The 14,574-nt window shown below is 33.8% G+C and overlaps 1 protein-coding gene across 1 annotated transcript; it reads right to left on the reverse strand.

Moving 5' to 3' along the window:
• Positions 1–7,238: 7,238 nt before the first annotated feature.
• Positions 7,239–13,746, reverse strand: LOC126743559 (GPI transamidase component PIG-T). Its single transcript, XM_050450704.1, has 3 exons — positions 13,466–13,746; positions 13,079–13,412; positions 7,239–8,508 (listed from the first exon to the last, which is right to left on the reverse strand). Exons 1-3 carry the CDS (start codon positions 13,629–13,631, stop codon positions 7,365–7,367), a joined length of 1,644 nt encoding a protein of 547 aa, XP_050306661.1. The 5' UTR covers positions 13,632–13,746; the 3' UTR covers positions 7,239–7,364.
• Between the last annotated feature and the right edge of the window lie 828 nt (positions 13,747–14,574).

Below are 14,574 nucleotides of genomic sequence, written 5' to 3' on the forward strand. Positions count from 1 at the left end.
TCGTACTTTAAAAAGAACGTTACAAAGAAATTATATATTATATCATAACCGAATGGGTACCAGATAGCGGTACCCACAGTAACTTTAAAATATTTTTTTAAAAGCAGTTAAACAGATGTCTCCACCAGTTTACATTAAGAAAGCAACAGGGTTTTTTATTAAATTAAATTTAAAATAAACAGGGAAGAGTTATTCAAATAAAATATTAATTAAATTAGTTTCAGGGATGTTAATCTGAAAAAGGAATTTCTGGTGAAATAAGACCTTTATTTTCTACCCTATTTGGTTGCAAATACCTATATAGTAAACCTATTAGTTTATATAGTTTTTTCCAATAAACTCCTTGGTGTTGACACGAGACTTCAGTGGAATGTACATACTTATGAACTATGTGAAAAAATGGCTTCTCGTGTGTATGCACTGAGAACTTTGGCTGACGTAGTTTCTGAAAATGTACTTGCGACTGATACTGTGCCTGCATTAAATCGAGGCTTGTTTATGCTCTTCTAGCTTGGGGCCACTCACCAAATATTTAAAAAAATTTAGTTTTCAAAGAAAGGCTATAAGAACGACTGCCGACAATCTTTTATTAACCTAAATATCTTAACGGTCCCTGTCTTTACATATTTCACTGTCCCTAACTGTAACCCAACTTCTTATGATACTCACGGAGATATCCATAAGCATTAGTACTAGAAGGAGTAATCGGACATGCAAGTGCGATACCTCATTTTAAAGGCAATCAAAAATACTTTTTAAAAATGAGAAAATCCAATATGGCGCCCATAAGAAAAAATAAAGTTGATCGAAAAAAAACGAAACGTTGGCTTATTATTTTTTTTGTGTCATGTTGCATAAAAAGTGGCAATGAAAAACTGTTTTTAGTTTTCCGATATCTCTTTAAATAAAGTCTTTAAAAATTGCGCAACTTTGCCTCCATTTAACCGACCCTGTAACTCTTACGGTTTCCGATATTCCAATGGTCACCCTCGAATTTAAGACACCCCTGTACAAATCAAGATAGTAGAATTGTCAATTATTACACATTAAAATCTAAACACAATTCATATAAAATATAACAAACGGAACATCTTTAAGAGAACAAACTTTCATACAGGATCATATCAGTCAAAGAAAATTGAAATTGCTTTCCAAGTACATATTCCTCAAAAGAATAAAAGGCACAGTTTACCAAATATGATTTAATTTTCCGAAAACATATCTTAGCTTTAAGATTTTTTATATCGACTAGGATAACATTATAGAACTGGACACAATAGTAGTCAGAGCCTGTGATATATGTCTGGTGTAATGGTATATATCTGAATAAATTCTAAACTGTGAGATGTTATTACTAACAGTGTAAACCAAACATGGATAGATGTAGGCGCAAGGAAATTAAGTATATGGAGAGCTCTGAAGTACTGTCTACAACAATCCCTATACCCCAGCCCAACCATAGTCCTAATACATCTTCGTTAAAGCTTAAAGATTTCCTGTGCATGGCTCTAGTTTAGAATTGCATAGCACATACTTGCAGAAAAGTGACTATGGTAGGCAACTAAAATAGTGGACAAAGACGTAATAGCCCTTGAATATTTTTATTGTTATCGCCTAACATGTCCAACACAGGATCAGAAGCGGAGTACCTAATAACATTACAAGTATCGTCTGCAAAAAAAAAATAGGTTTCAAATGTTGAACGTTAGAAAGATCATTAATGTATACGAGGAATACCATAGGACCAAGGACAGAACCCGGTGGTGTAGAACACTATGACCCATGCTCCTCTCAGTTGACACGCTGTTCATAAAACCAACGTATTTAGTGCGACCTTAAAGGTATGAATCAATTAGTCTCACAACATTATTAAATACAAAAGTCTCATTTTTCTCAAAGAGACCTAAAGGCAAGAAGCTTGACCTTCTGGAGAAAATTGAAATTACAAAGGCAAAAAAAGAGTCCTGTTATCGTGTGTGTGAACGACGTTTTTACTTTCGAACCAAATTTAATTTAGCTTAGTATTTATTTTTTATCATTTTCCTACCATTATTTATTTAGTCAAAATCTTCAGCTTACATCGGTTAACTTGTTGACATTTAATATTAGGTCTACTTATTCCAAGAAATAGTCCATCTTTTCTTCAAAAGACCGGCGTACATAAAAACCGGCATAAATAGTAATGAAATAAACTGTAAGTAACAGGTCTTAAATTATTAAATTAGTCAGAGGATTACACGTGTTTCGCCCATACTAGGTCAGATCCACCTGTGTATTCACTAATAAAAATAACAAAAAAAGAAGCGGAGAACAACACTACATGATACCAGTTAGGGGTAGAAATTAAGTTAAAATCGGACGGAGACTGATTACTACATATTAAAATTATATAAACAAAACCTGATGATGCCTAGTATGGGAGAAACACGTACGTGTAATCCTTTGACTAATTTAATAAATTTGAGACCTGTGACTTAGTTAGAGTTTATTTCATTACTATTTATCGGGTTCGATTGTCGATTAGTCAGTAGATTATGTTGTTGAAACACGTGTAGCCTTAAATATATGTTGCGACTTTGTGTTTTCTTTGTTTTCGTCACACTATATTAATTAACATCCAGATGGTATAATTTTGATTTCCGGACAAGGATTTCGTGAGGGTCACAATAAAATGCTTTGGTGAGGTCATAAAACGACGCATATGAATCCATACCCAATTCCCACCCTTCCTTGATATTTTGGGTGAGTCTGTCTATTGCCAATGTTTTAGATTTGTTATTTCTAAAACCACATTAAGAGTCTATAAATAGATTGTTTTTTTTCAAAGTAGATAGGTAATTAATTGAACCTTTAAAATTGACTAAAAAATTTTAGAAACTATGGGAAGGAGAGAAATTGTGCGGTAATTTGTAAGTTTATCCCGAGATCCTTGAATATAAGAACTACTTTTGCTCTTTTTAAGTTTGGCCGGAAAAATACATGCAGAACCACACTTACCTATTTATTAGTTTAGTCAACAGGACCACTATAAGTTCTCTAAGTGTTTGAACTATCCTAGTATTAATATCAAAGCAGTCTACTCCGACTGTTTTTTAACCTTTTAATTTTTTCTCTTACAGTATTAAAGGAAGCAGGCGTACTGCCAAGAATGAGCTTGGAAACGACAATTCGATTATTTTTTAGTAAAAAAGAGCAGGCTCCAACTTAAATTTAGCAATTTATTTCAGTTCTCTAGCATTTATAGTTACTTCACAATTAATTTTCAAAGTTCGAATAAATACGGCATGTTTAATATTTTCCTTGTACCAGCGCGGCCGGGATGATACGTCACAGGCGCCCAAGTGGACGCGACGACCGACGCTAGCATGTCGACCGCGCACGCTGCTTTGTTAATATTATTATGCGTGTTTTTGCTGTTGTTTGTGTTTTTCAAAATATCTGCTCCACATACCTGCTATAAATATTGTATTGTATTTTAATAAGTTCATATGTACATATGTTCTATGTCAAAAAACGCCTTAGACAAGGTGGGTCCAAATGGTTGGACCGGTATTAGCCTATATTTACAATATTAACGAAGTGAGCCGAATTTTTCTTGCGTTATGGTGACACGCTTACTTGTTTTTGAGTGTATTTTAAAAGATTCTTGGTTTTTTTTAAGTCAAATTTTTGGTTAAATCTATACTTTTTGGATATTACATCAAAGTGGGATATTCAGTGTTTTGATTCAAATTTCGTAGGAAAAATAATTGCCAGATGACATTTTTGCAGATTTGCAAAAATGCTAGTGCTTTCTAGTCATTGCCAGGGAACCAATAATGGGTAAGTTGTCTGACTGACCACGAACAAATCCCTGCTCCATTGTAATTAGTCAATAAGCAAAATACGTCAATAATAAAAGTTAAAAGTCAAAATGTCAACAAACAAAACCACCCTGTCAAAATAACGCCTGGGCACTAGGTGCAGCACTGTGGCTGGCTGGCTAGCGAGCGCTCTATAATACACCGCACAGTGTTGCGTGGTATAGGGGTAATTGGACAAAATTAAAATAAGCTGTTAAAATAAAAAAGTAAACTTTGTATTTTATTTTTTTTTAACTCTTTTGAAGTTTTTTACTAAAATAATGTTAAAAATATAACAAGAAGAGTTTGCTCACAACTTTCCTCGCCCAAATTAGAAAAGCAATTAGTAATAAAATAACTGAATTAATTTATATTTGTCTCATAACAAACAATAAAATAAAAGTATTTGCTCAAAAAACAAGCTTTCAACAATTATATGCTAAATATTACACACTACAAATTAAACAAAAAAAGTATTTGCTTAAAAATATTGAAAAAAAAAACAAGTCTTCAGTGTACTAAATATTACATTACCTCTATTTTTCATAAATGACAAAAAGTTCAGAAAAATAAGTCAAAAATCTAGTCAGACTGATCATCATCACTACTTGAGGAACTAGATAGCTCTAAGCCAAAAACAGATTCTACCAGTGTGTTCTGGGAATTCTCAATAATTATATACTCTTTTATTTTATTATCATACAAAATATTTTTATTTTTTTTAGTAGATTGTCTATAAGAAGATAATTCTTGGTCAGAGGTCAGTAAAAGAGTTGAAATTATATCGGTGTTGGCATTTACCCGTGAAGTTTTTCGGCTGTTACATAATCTGATTTTTCTGAATTCTTTGTGCCTTGCTTCTAAAGCATCTTCCGCAAGTTGCCCAATAGGCAATTCAAAAAAATCAATTATGTCACAGCCATGCACAAGAACTTTGTGCACCGAACTTGGCATATAGTACCAGCTATATAAATGTAAGTATAACCTACGAGTGTCATTTAGCAAAATGCGAAAATTGGTTATATCGATGTTACAACCAGACGCCAAAATTCTTAAAATTAAATGAAATTTTTCAATTAGTTCTTTATCGATTCCGGTTATTTGAGAGCTTAAAACAGGATTTTGAAAAAAACGCCTGGCAGTATTGCCATCATTTGTGGAGCCATATCCTGGCTTTGGCTTATCAACTATAAGACCCATTTTGCTCTTAAAATTCTCCTGGATGGTCCTTTTTGTGTTTTCTGTAATTGCTTTATTTTCTGCGCCTTTCACTTGCCAAGTTTTAATTGGCAACCGGTATGCAATATGCAACAAACACTCAAAGAACCTGATCCAGCAATGGAGAGTTGATATGCCAAAACGATAGTTTTGGGTTACTGGAGATTTATCTAAAACCGTATCAGAGTTCATTTCTTTGGGAGTGGCTCCACAAATGATGCATTTTGAACATGAGTTTGTTTCGGACAAAATATTTGCTATACTTCCATCAAACATAGTCAAAATCATCTCGTAGGAAATACCTAAATCTTTATTTTCAATTGAAGTAGTATAAACTTTCAACTCGTTTACAGACATAACCATGGCATTTTCTTCTTGACGAACAACTTCAGGATTTTCTTTTATAAAAGCAAACTTGATGGGTCTGCAGTAAAACGTAGAATTTGTTTTTGGGTTAGACCAGATTACATTATTGCAGCTATCAACTAATTTTATTGGAACCAATGCTGTTAAAAACATATATTCATCTGTATTAGATGCCGATTCAAATTTTTGCTTATATAGACTGTGTCCCGAGCTGCCATCGAAACCCCACTTACAAATAAGTTTTAGATTGAACACTTGACAAATATTTAAATTTGAAATATTAAGGATACTGTCTGTTGTTTTTTGTAACAATTCTTGAAGACCAACTTCTGCAGATATTTCTGTTACGGTAATATTATTAGGTAAATATATTTTTTTTGTTTGCAGTAAGGCACGGTAACTCGGGAAGCAATCAGGATGTAGCGCATTTACAACAGAACGTAAAGTGTTGTATTTTCTAACTGACAGATCAATATCATAAAAAAGAGCCAGTGCTTGCTTAGTACTCAAACATTTTTTTTCAGAAGAAAATTTTTCATTAGAAGAATCCATACAGTGTTCTGTAGCGAAACGCAATTCTTCAACGGTATAGTTTTTTAGCAAAGGCTCTACTCTCCGTTTCTTTGTTTTTAAAGAAGAGTCTTCGAATGATTTTCGAGGCCTTCCGACTAAGTTTCTTTCTTCTACATGACTAAGTGAAGGCCCTTGGTTAACTTCAGTTATATCAACAGTGATAGATCCACTTAGCCATTGGCTGTGATTTTTTTCTAACTGGCTGCGGGTTCGATGACTTTTCTGCCATAAATCCTTCATTTTTATACAAAACAAATGACTTTGGTCAATTAAATGGCTTTCTGTTTCACTGCAGATATCTTCATCAAGATTTAATATTGATTTGATTTTCAAAAAAATATTTTTTTTCTTATCATTTTGATTGCTTACCAACCATTCTTCAAATAAAACTCTTTTTGGTATAGTGTAAGCCATATCTAAAAAAATTAAGAACTAAAAAAGGGGCAGTTTGGGGCAGGAAAACAACATAAAGTACACTAGTTGAGGTACTAATATACAAAAAATTGTCGAGGACATATGCGGACATTTTTTTAAAAGTTTTCTCAAAGATAGCTTAATATTAAAATATTGCTATTTTTTCATTTATTTAGTATTTAATATATTAAATAAGTGAGTATAAATCAGTACATACCTATATGTAACTAAGCACCTTTGGTCACTATAACACAATATAATATTTTCTACTTATACGCACAGAACCGGAGAAATACTTATTTTAAAGTGTGGGTATTTTATATGGCGACAAAATAAACAAATTAAATGATAAAGTTTCGGAGCTCCGTTGCGTTGTTTACACGCATTTTATAAAAAAAAAAATATTTGTGATAAGTGTCTGCAGCTATTTTGTAAATAGTACGGTACTTAATTTTATTATCGACCGACTTTTATTTTTGGACTTTTGTCCATTAGGCGCAACACTGTGCACCGTCGCGTCGCGTCGGCGTCTATGACGTAACGCGTAATTGGGACGGAATCTCGGGAGGTATAAAAAACCCCAGACTAGCAGCTTTATAACTTTGCAAATACTTACCCTAACAACTTGAAATAAACGTCATTGTTCTTATAAACTTATGTTGTATTTATTTTTGGGAAAAAAATATATATTTTTTTAAATTTTCCAAGCCCATTGTGTCTGCTATGGATAAAAACATTTTGCACTCAATATGTTTGTATTATTACCTAAAACTTATCTATTGGAGTTTTGTTTCATTATTTTCCACATTGAAATCAGACAACCAGTTACTTATAATTACTTTAATTAAGTTTTAAAAACAATCAAAGTTAATCACAGCTGACCATAAATACTTTATTACAAAAAAAAAACACATGGCAAACTTTATACTGACACACAACTATATAAATACACTACTCCTCTTTTTTCTCTGAATTTGCAGCCATTTTCTGCAGAAATCTTCTCTTTAACTTCAGCAATAAGCCGTCCCTAGTTTTCTTCATTAAAATCAGCCTTTTGGTTGTAGTATTGTGCAAAGGCCCAAACGCCAAAGCGACAACCGTACACGCCAAACAAATAACGTTATAAGGCATACTGAAGTCCGGGGTTGGAAGTGTTATCACCAAGTTCTCGGTCCTGATTTGCACCAAACCTTGAGACCAGAGTAAGGAGTCATCCCTCACTTTTGGGAGAACACAAGAAATCACCGCCGAACCTATATAGAACCCGTGGTTCGCATCTGGAGGGTACTCTTGCCATTTAAGGAAGACATAATCAAAATCGATTGAAACAGTCGTCACCGAATGGGGCGGAAGTTTGTAAACCACCTCCAAATAATATGCTTTTTGTCGTTGTTTGCCTGGCCTATACTTTAACACTGTCGGTTCGATGGTTCGGCCGTTTGAGACAGCTTTTAAAGTGTGCAAGTATATCGGCACGTACCACGGAATGTTCTGCAATAAAACGATATCCAAACTGCTCCAATGGTTATTGTATATCTCGGTGACAATCCCGCCCCTCTCCTGTCCGTACCCGGTCAAATACTGATGGGCATAAAGTTTTACAGGAGTAGTCAAAGTCAATCCAACAGAGTCATTATAACGCACACCGACATTTAAAAAACGACGATCCCGTAACTCGTATACGGCCACCTCATTGTCTTTTCCTAAATAAGTTTCTGGTTCGACTTCTAATTCAAAACCCTGCTTCGACGACTCTTTTGGGGCCAGATCCACGTAGATTTTATCACTCGATGCCACGTGGCAACGGCTGTTCAGCCCTTGTCCGAACAGTTTTTTAAACGACCAGTTTTTGGTGCCCAAAATGGCGTAGTTGTAGACGAGGGACACCCCCAAAGACAATTCCAAGTTGGCAGCGGTGCATTCTTGGGTGCTGCATACTCGCCTCAGGCTTAGGTCCAGTGAATGGAACTTGGTGTTGTGTATGTAGCCGGAGTTTAGGAGGGACGAGAGACCCGCCTTTGATCCGCACGGCAGAAGTTTCGTAAAAGGGGTTAAGTTTTCGGTGCATACTATTTCTCGGGGGAGGCTTGAATACCTGGAAAAGATCTTAACGTCAAAACACACTTTATTGTCTTAAGATTATAAGATGTCATTGACAAAGCTGTAAGTAATATCAAACACTATAGGCTAAAAATTAAGAATGATCTAAAAATAAGAACAAATTAATAGAAAGGCTCTTGTTTTACATTAAAACACTTAGTATACAGTTTAAATTATTAGTAAAACAAAGAATCACACACATAGATTTAACTTAGCAATTAAAAGCTTATTTCACAGCTAGTACCATACCAGTGCAAACTGATCATTAAAATATTCATTCAAAGTAATATGTTATACTAACCAACATTTTTTGCATTGATATTAAAACTTCTTAAAATTATTTAAATTTCAAATGGTTACATATTTTTATTGCATCATAAACGCATGACCTCTTTACTTGGCTCTTGGTGGGTATCAGTAAAAGTATGTGTTGTGCTTCATGAGTAATATATTGTCCCTGTGTAATAAGATGCCTATATTTTCTATAAACCAAACAAACACACTGTCAAGAATAGATAGGCGTGGTAAAGTCAAAATATTGTTGGGCAGAAATACAGGTTTGCTTGAATCCCTTAATTCAACATTCTACATCATTCGAATTGCCCTTTTTTGTAGTACGAACAAAGAATTAAATAAAAGATTATAATAAGACAAAAGGTTTTGTTCAAATGTTGTCTAACAGGATAAACCCATTAACACGTTAACTGCCACGTGAATCAAGTGTGTCTCACAGGTAGCATATTAGTTTATGCCACGTGAATCAGCCGTGATTCACAGGAAAACTATTGTCATTATGCCTGTAGCTCGCCGGTGATTCTCAGTAGCCATATAAGTCAATGGTAATTTAAAAAGCGTGGCCTGGCGTATAAAATGTAATGATTAGCACACGAAATTTTTGTATAAATGGCGTTAAATGCAAGGTTTTTTAATTTTTGTCGAACAAAAACAAAATTTATTTTTGAAGATATTTTTATTAGGAAAAATTACATTTTATTTTCAAAAAAAGACATTTTAGAAGCTCAAAGTACAGATTAGATATACAAGGTACACAGTTTTTAAAAGCATAAAAATAATTATTCTTTTAAGCAGACATGACACTCGGTGAAACAAGTCACGCAGTAGTACTTATCGCACTGAATGCACTTTCATCTAGTTTCTGCACAATTTTTAGCTGCCACAGACCTGCCCTTTTCTTGGGATATTTTGGAATAACAAAAGCAGCATCTTCGCCGGTTAGCAGTACCGACGTCTTCCAAAATATGTTTCACTCGATTTGCGTTTATTTGTGAATCTCTTCGCTCATTTTGGTTTTCTTAGGAAAGATGTAAAAGGGATAAAACAACTTCTTCTCTAAATGCTGGTATTGTCATTTTTTGTCCAATTACTACCCTAAACTATTGTTGTAATCTGTACCAAATCATCAACTACCTAGATGTAAGGTATGTACATTATATCTAGTAGTTAGTTTATTTTAATTTATTAGTTGTTAGTTTAATTCGTTAGTTTTATTTAAAAAGTAGTTTAGTTTAAAAAGTTTTTTATGTTGAAGCTATGTAGGTAGAACGGAACCTGCATTTTCAATGCAGGAGTCTGATACATTGGCTTTTATTTACCTCCATTATTGAATACACCTGTAAGTTTATATTCTATGTAATTTCCATGGTAAATAATAAACGTTATTATTATTATTATTAAACAATATGTACGCATTTACCATAGCCGCTCCCAAAAGCAATTCCACTGCAATTTTTCGGTACCATTTAATTCCCTTTCTCAAAGCTGAGGAATATGCTTTGATTTGGTCCGATAAATCGATAAAAGCTTTACATGTATTATAGTCAGCAACGACATCTGGCTTCTCTATATCCGCATTACGCCGTGTTGGTACTTTGATCATTTGACCAGTATGCTTGGTAGATAAAGTAAGGACATCCCGTTTGTCTTGCCATTTTGTAATTACAACTCCTGTAATACTCTCTTGACTATATGCTTCGCCTTTCTTTAGCTTTTTTTTTATAAGATCTTTTAAATTATTTTTACGATTTTTTCTAAGCGTACCTACTAAATGAGTTTTTCTTTCTAGTAACTTGTGAGCCAGCTCCATACTTGTGTAGTAGTTATCTACGTAAATGCACCGCCCACAGTCCAAAAGTGGTTCGCAAAGGTTCATAACAACGTTAGTTGGCACGCTTGATCCATCTATTTTTTCCTTGCCACAATATATTTTCAGATCACAAGTATATCCTCCTTCAAGACATAATTTGTATAACTTCACGCCGAACCTATGCCGTTTATTCTTGATGTAATGCATGAAAGCCAGCCTTCCACGAAAAGGGACAAGCGTTTCGTCAACGCATATTTGCTCTTTGGGAATATAGAACTGTTGAAAATTCCCTTTCAGCTGGTCCAAAAGAGGTCCAAGTTTGTATAATCTATTAGAACTATCAGCATTTTCATTATCTTGAAAATGCCAATTTGCCAACAACAACTCAAACCTATTGCGTGACATCACTTTTGAAATTTGGTTTACATAAATTCTTTTTGGACCAATAGTCTGCCAATTTAGATGCACGAAGTAAGCCCATCCAAATTTGAAGACCAATAAAAGTTATAATCTCCTCAGGATTAGTATCTTTCCATTTATTTATACGAGACCATTTTAAAAGTGTTGATTCTTTTTTCTGCGCAGCCAAACGATTAGTTTCCGTCACAATGTTACTTACAACATTGTCATCCACCATCAGCTTGAAAAAAAAACAGGAGGCTTATCAATGTATTGAAATAAGTGATTTACAATACCACTTTCAGGAATATCAACTGGAAAGTTCTTTAGGTATTGTCCAGTCACTTCTTGCCACATCAATCTTGGAACAAGTTCCTCATCATCTGAACTATCTAACTGAAACTGCTGAATAACTGCCTCTATGGTCTCCGAAATTGCGTCATTTTTATTTACGTTTTGGAAAAATGGTGGATCATTAGCTCTGTTAAGAAGTTGCGTACTGGAACCTTCTCCACCAACACCTGGAAATCCTAATGAAGTGCGCATGTTTATTGTTTTCTTCTTTTTTACTAATGGCTCATTGCTATTTTCCGAACTACATGAAGATGATGAACCATCAGGTTCATATTCATCTGAGGATTCTCCGAAAGGATCGGGCTCTTCATCAGAAAATATCTCGTTCATCTTGTTCATCAGCAAGACGCTGCTGTTCTTTATTATAACTAGCCATCTTTTCAAAAAAAATCTAAAATTAGCTTGGAAAACAAGATTTGCGATAAAATCTTATCTTAGTCAATAATAAAGACCGCTAATAAACAAATATCAAGTTTTTAAAACACAAGTTTTTAGTTCTTCGCTGTTTGACTGATCACACATAAATGACGATAAACAACAAGAATAGGCTAGTTTTGTTTTGAATCAAGTATGGTTCTCGTGGCCTACTGTGCAATTTTCGTCAGCCAGGCCTTATGAGACACACTTGATTCATGTTCAAAATCACAATTTTTGACAGGTATTGACAAGTAATTAATTGTGGGTGATGATTTTTATTATTTTGGAAGTGAAACATAAAAAATAGCTTTTGCCTCGCGGGGTAAAAAAAAATTCTATCGTGGCAGTTAACGTGTTAAGGCAAATAAGTGAATGATCTGAAAGCCAAATCAAATATGTTATGATGAAAATCTACAGTACTCTCTTTGACCATTGCATACATACATACCTAATTTTAAAACAATAACTTATAGCCTGTATTCACAAATATGCCCTACAGGCCTTAACCCCAACTTTTTGGATCTAGTTTGCAGTATCGGTAAAAATTATTTAATTTTGTTTCTATTATCATTCACCCTAAGACTATTGTTATACATAAAGCAGATACACTGGTAAAAACTAAAAAGGACAAGAACACTATTAAGCAACATAGCAACCCAGTCCCAATAAATATCACAGTCAGAAATTAAGTGAAACCATACTGAAAGTATTCCTGCAGTATACAAAATGCACAGGATAGAAAATCCTACTTTAAAAGAACTAAACTCTGGCTTACAGTGGTTCCCTATTTTATTTTATAAAAATAGGTTCTTATATGAAAAAGTCACTTATTATTACAGTTATAGTATTATTTTCTCTTTAAACTGTTAAATGGTGAAATCCACAACTTGCTGAAGAATTCTTTTTCATGAACAGTCCAACCAATTATTGGTTTAGAGGAGTAACAACAATCAAAATTGCATAACATAGTAATTGTAAGATCTCCGAGAGTCTTTTAATAGTGGTAAAATGAACAGAAGTCTATGTCCAATAATGATTATCTAGTAATACTCCTACTACCTATTTTCTTTTTTGTTGTTGAGATAAGATAAGATACTAGTCTTAACACATAATTACCTGATCATGTTTGTAAGTTGTAAATATAAAATGCATACAAATATATCTAAAAAATAAAACAGTAAGGAAAATGAAAATTTCACCTGTAACTACAAGATCTAAAGGAAAACATATCTTTTTGTTTTTTTTTTCACATATTACTACTTACTATCCATATTTAAAAACCAGCCCTTACCTTAAAAAACTATTATTAACCTTAGGCCAGTCGATAACTCCTTGGGGCCTAAAAGAATATTCGGGGCTAACAGTATTCAATCCATCGACAAAATTAAATGATGCACACAGTAAACCACTTAGGGCATTGGCGAGCAGTTTCCAGTTTTTATCGACATCGGTGGTGTCTGGTTTAAACCAAGCCCACAGTTCGGCACCGGGAGCGGCATCTCTAAATGGATAACCCCAAGTTTCGTACCTCCATAGGCCTTGGGTTAAGCTCAAATGCAGTTCTTCGACATTGAAATTCCCGATGATTTCCGCTACGGCTCTCGGGAATAAATGGGTATGGTGGTCTGTGTAAATAAATTGAGAATATAAAGGGCACTGGGAGGAAGGGTGTACTTACATTGTTTGGTAGCGGGGTCGCCGTCCCAAGTAAAGTTAAACGAAAAACGAGTGTAGATGTCTTCGCCGGATAGTGGAAGGATTACCAGGGATTCCTTGTAATCATCCTTGCAAAGGGTGGGTTTAAGATGGAGAAGTATATGAAAGGCGAGGATCAATATCAACATTTTCGTGTAAATTATTAATTTATTGAGAGGATACACCAGCTAAACATCTCATGTTTGGCTTTTTGGGAGTTGCAAATTGTAAACATAACCTCTAATTCAATTTGACAGGTTTGCTTAGGCAACCAATTACACATTAGCATGTTCAAAGGAATAGATTGTCTACACCATAGGAGTATTCATAGTGATATTGAGATTTAGATGGTCTGCATGTAGATGAAATTTTTTTGCAGATGATACCCTACTTGTGTTGGGTGTTCGAAAGTTCCCCAAATAAAGAATTAATAAAGGAATCCGGTAATACTCATTGTAATGGTGATTGAGCAATTTGAGACCCAACGATTTTTAGTTTTTTTTTGCTTACCTTAAATCCAATAAATTAAAACAAAAAAAAATGTTGGATGAGCCATTTTTTAACAAAAAAAAAACGAAAATTTATGTTGTATATAGACCACGATTTTTCCTATGCTGCTATTTACTTATCGACACAAATATATTAAAAGTATACTATTAGAGTATTATCGAAAAAAAATTAAAAACAGGACACTTTTTTAAAGTTGTTGACCAAATTGCCTGCTCAAATTTAGGAACGTTGACGTTTATAAATATTTGTCAAATTATTGACACAACCTATTCAGGAGAATCAAACTAATCACTAGAGCGTTGCCAAATTGTGAAGCTATTTTCTTACGTTTTTACTCCTTATATATTATTTTATTACATAAAGGTGTCAGGTCAGTTGGTTTATTTTGTTTAAAGCGTTATTTCCATGTCGATTTTTTTATACAAGGACTTTATAGTAACTTGTGTCACTCTTAAATTTTATATGTCAAATGAGGGATCCTAACCAATTAATAAAAAAAAAAGAAAAAAATATTTTAATTTACAAAAAATATATATAAACATGCGTGTTAAAATCTAAACAATGAACAGTAGGAAATTCACT

This window comes from Anthonomus grandis, chromosome 13 (genome assembly GCF_022605725.1).
Source record: "Anthonomus grandis grandis chromosome 13, icAntGran1.3, whole genome shotgun sequence".
Lineage (NCBI taxonomy): Eukaryota > Metazoa > Arthropoda > Insecta > Coleoptera > Curculionidae > Anthonomus > Anthonomus grandis.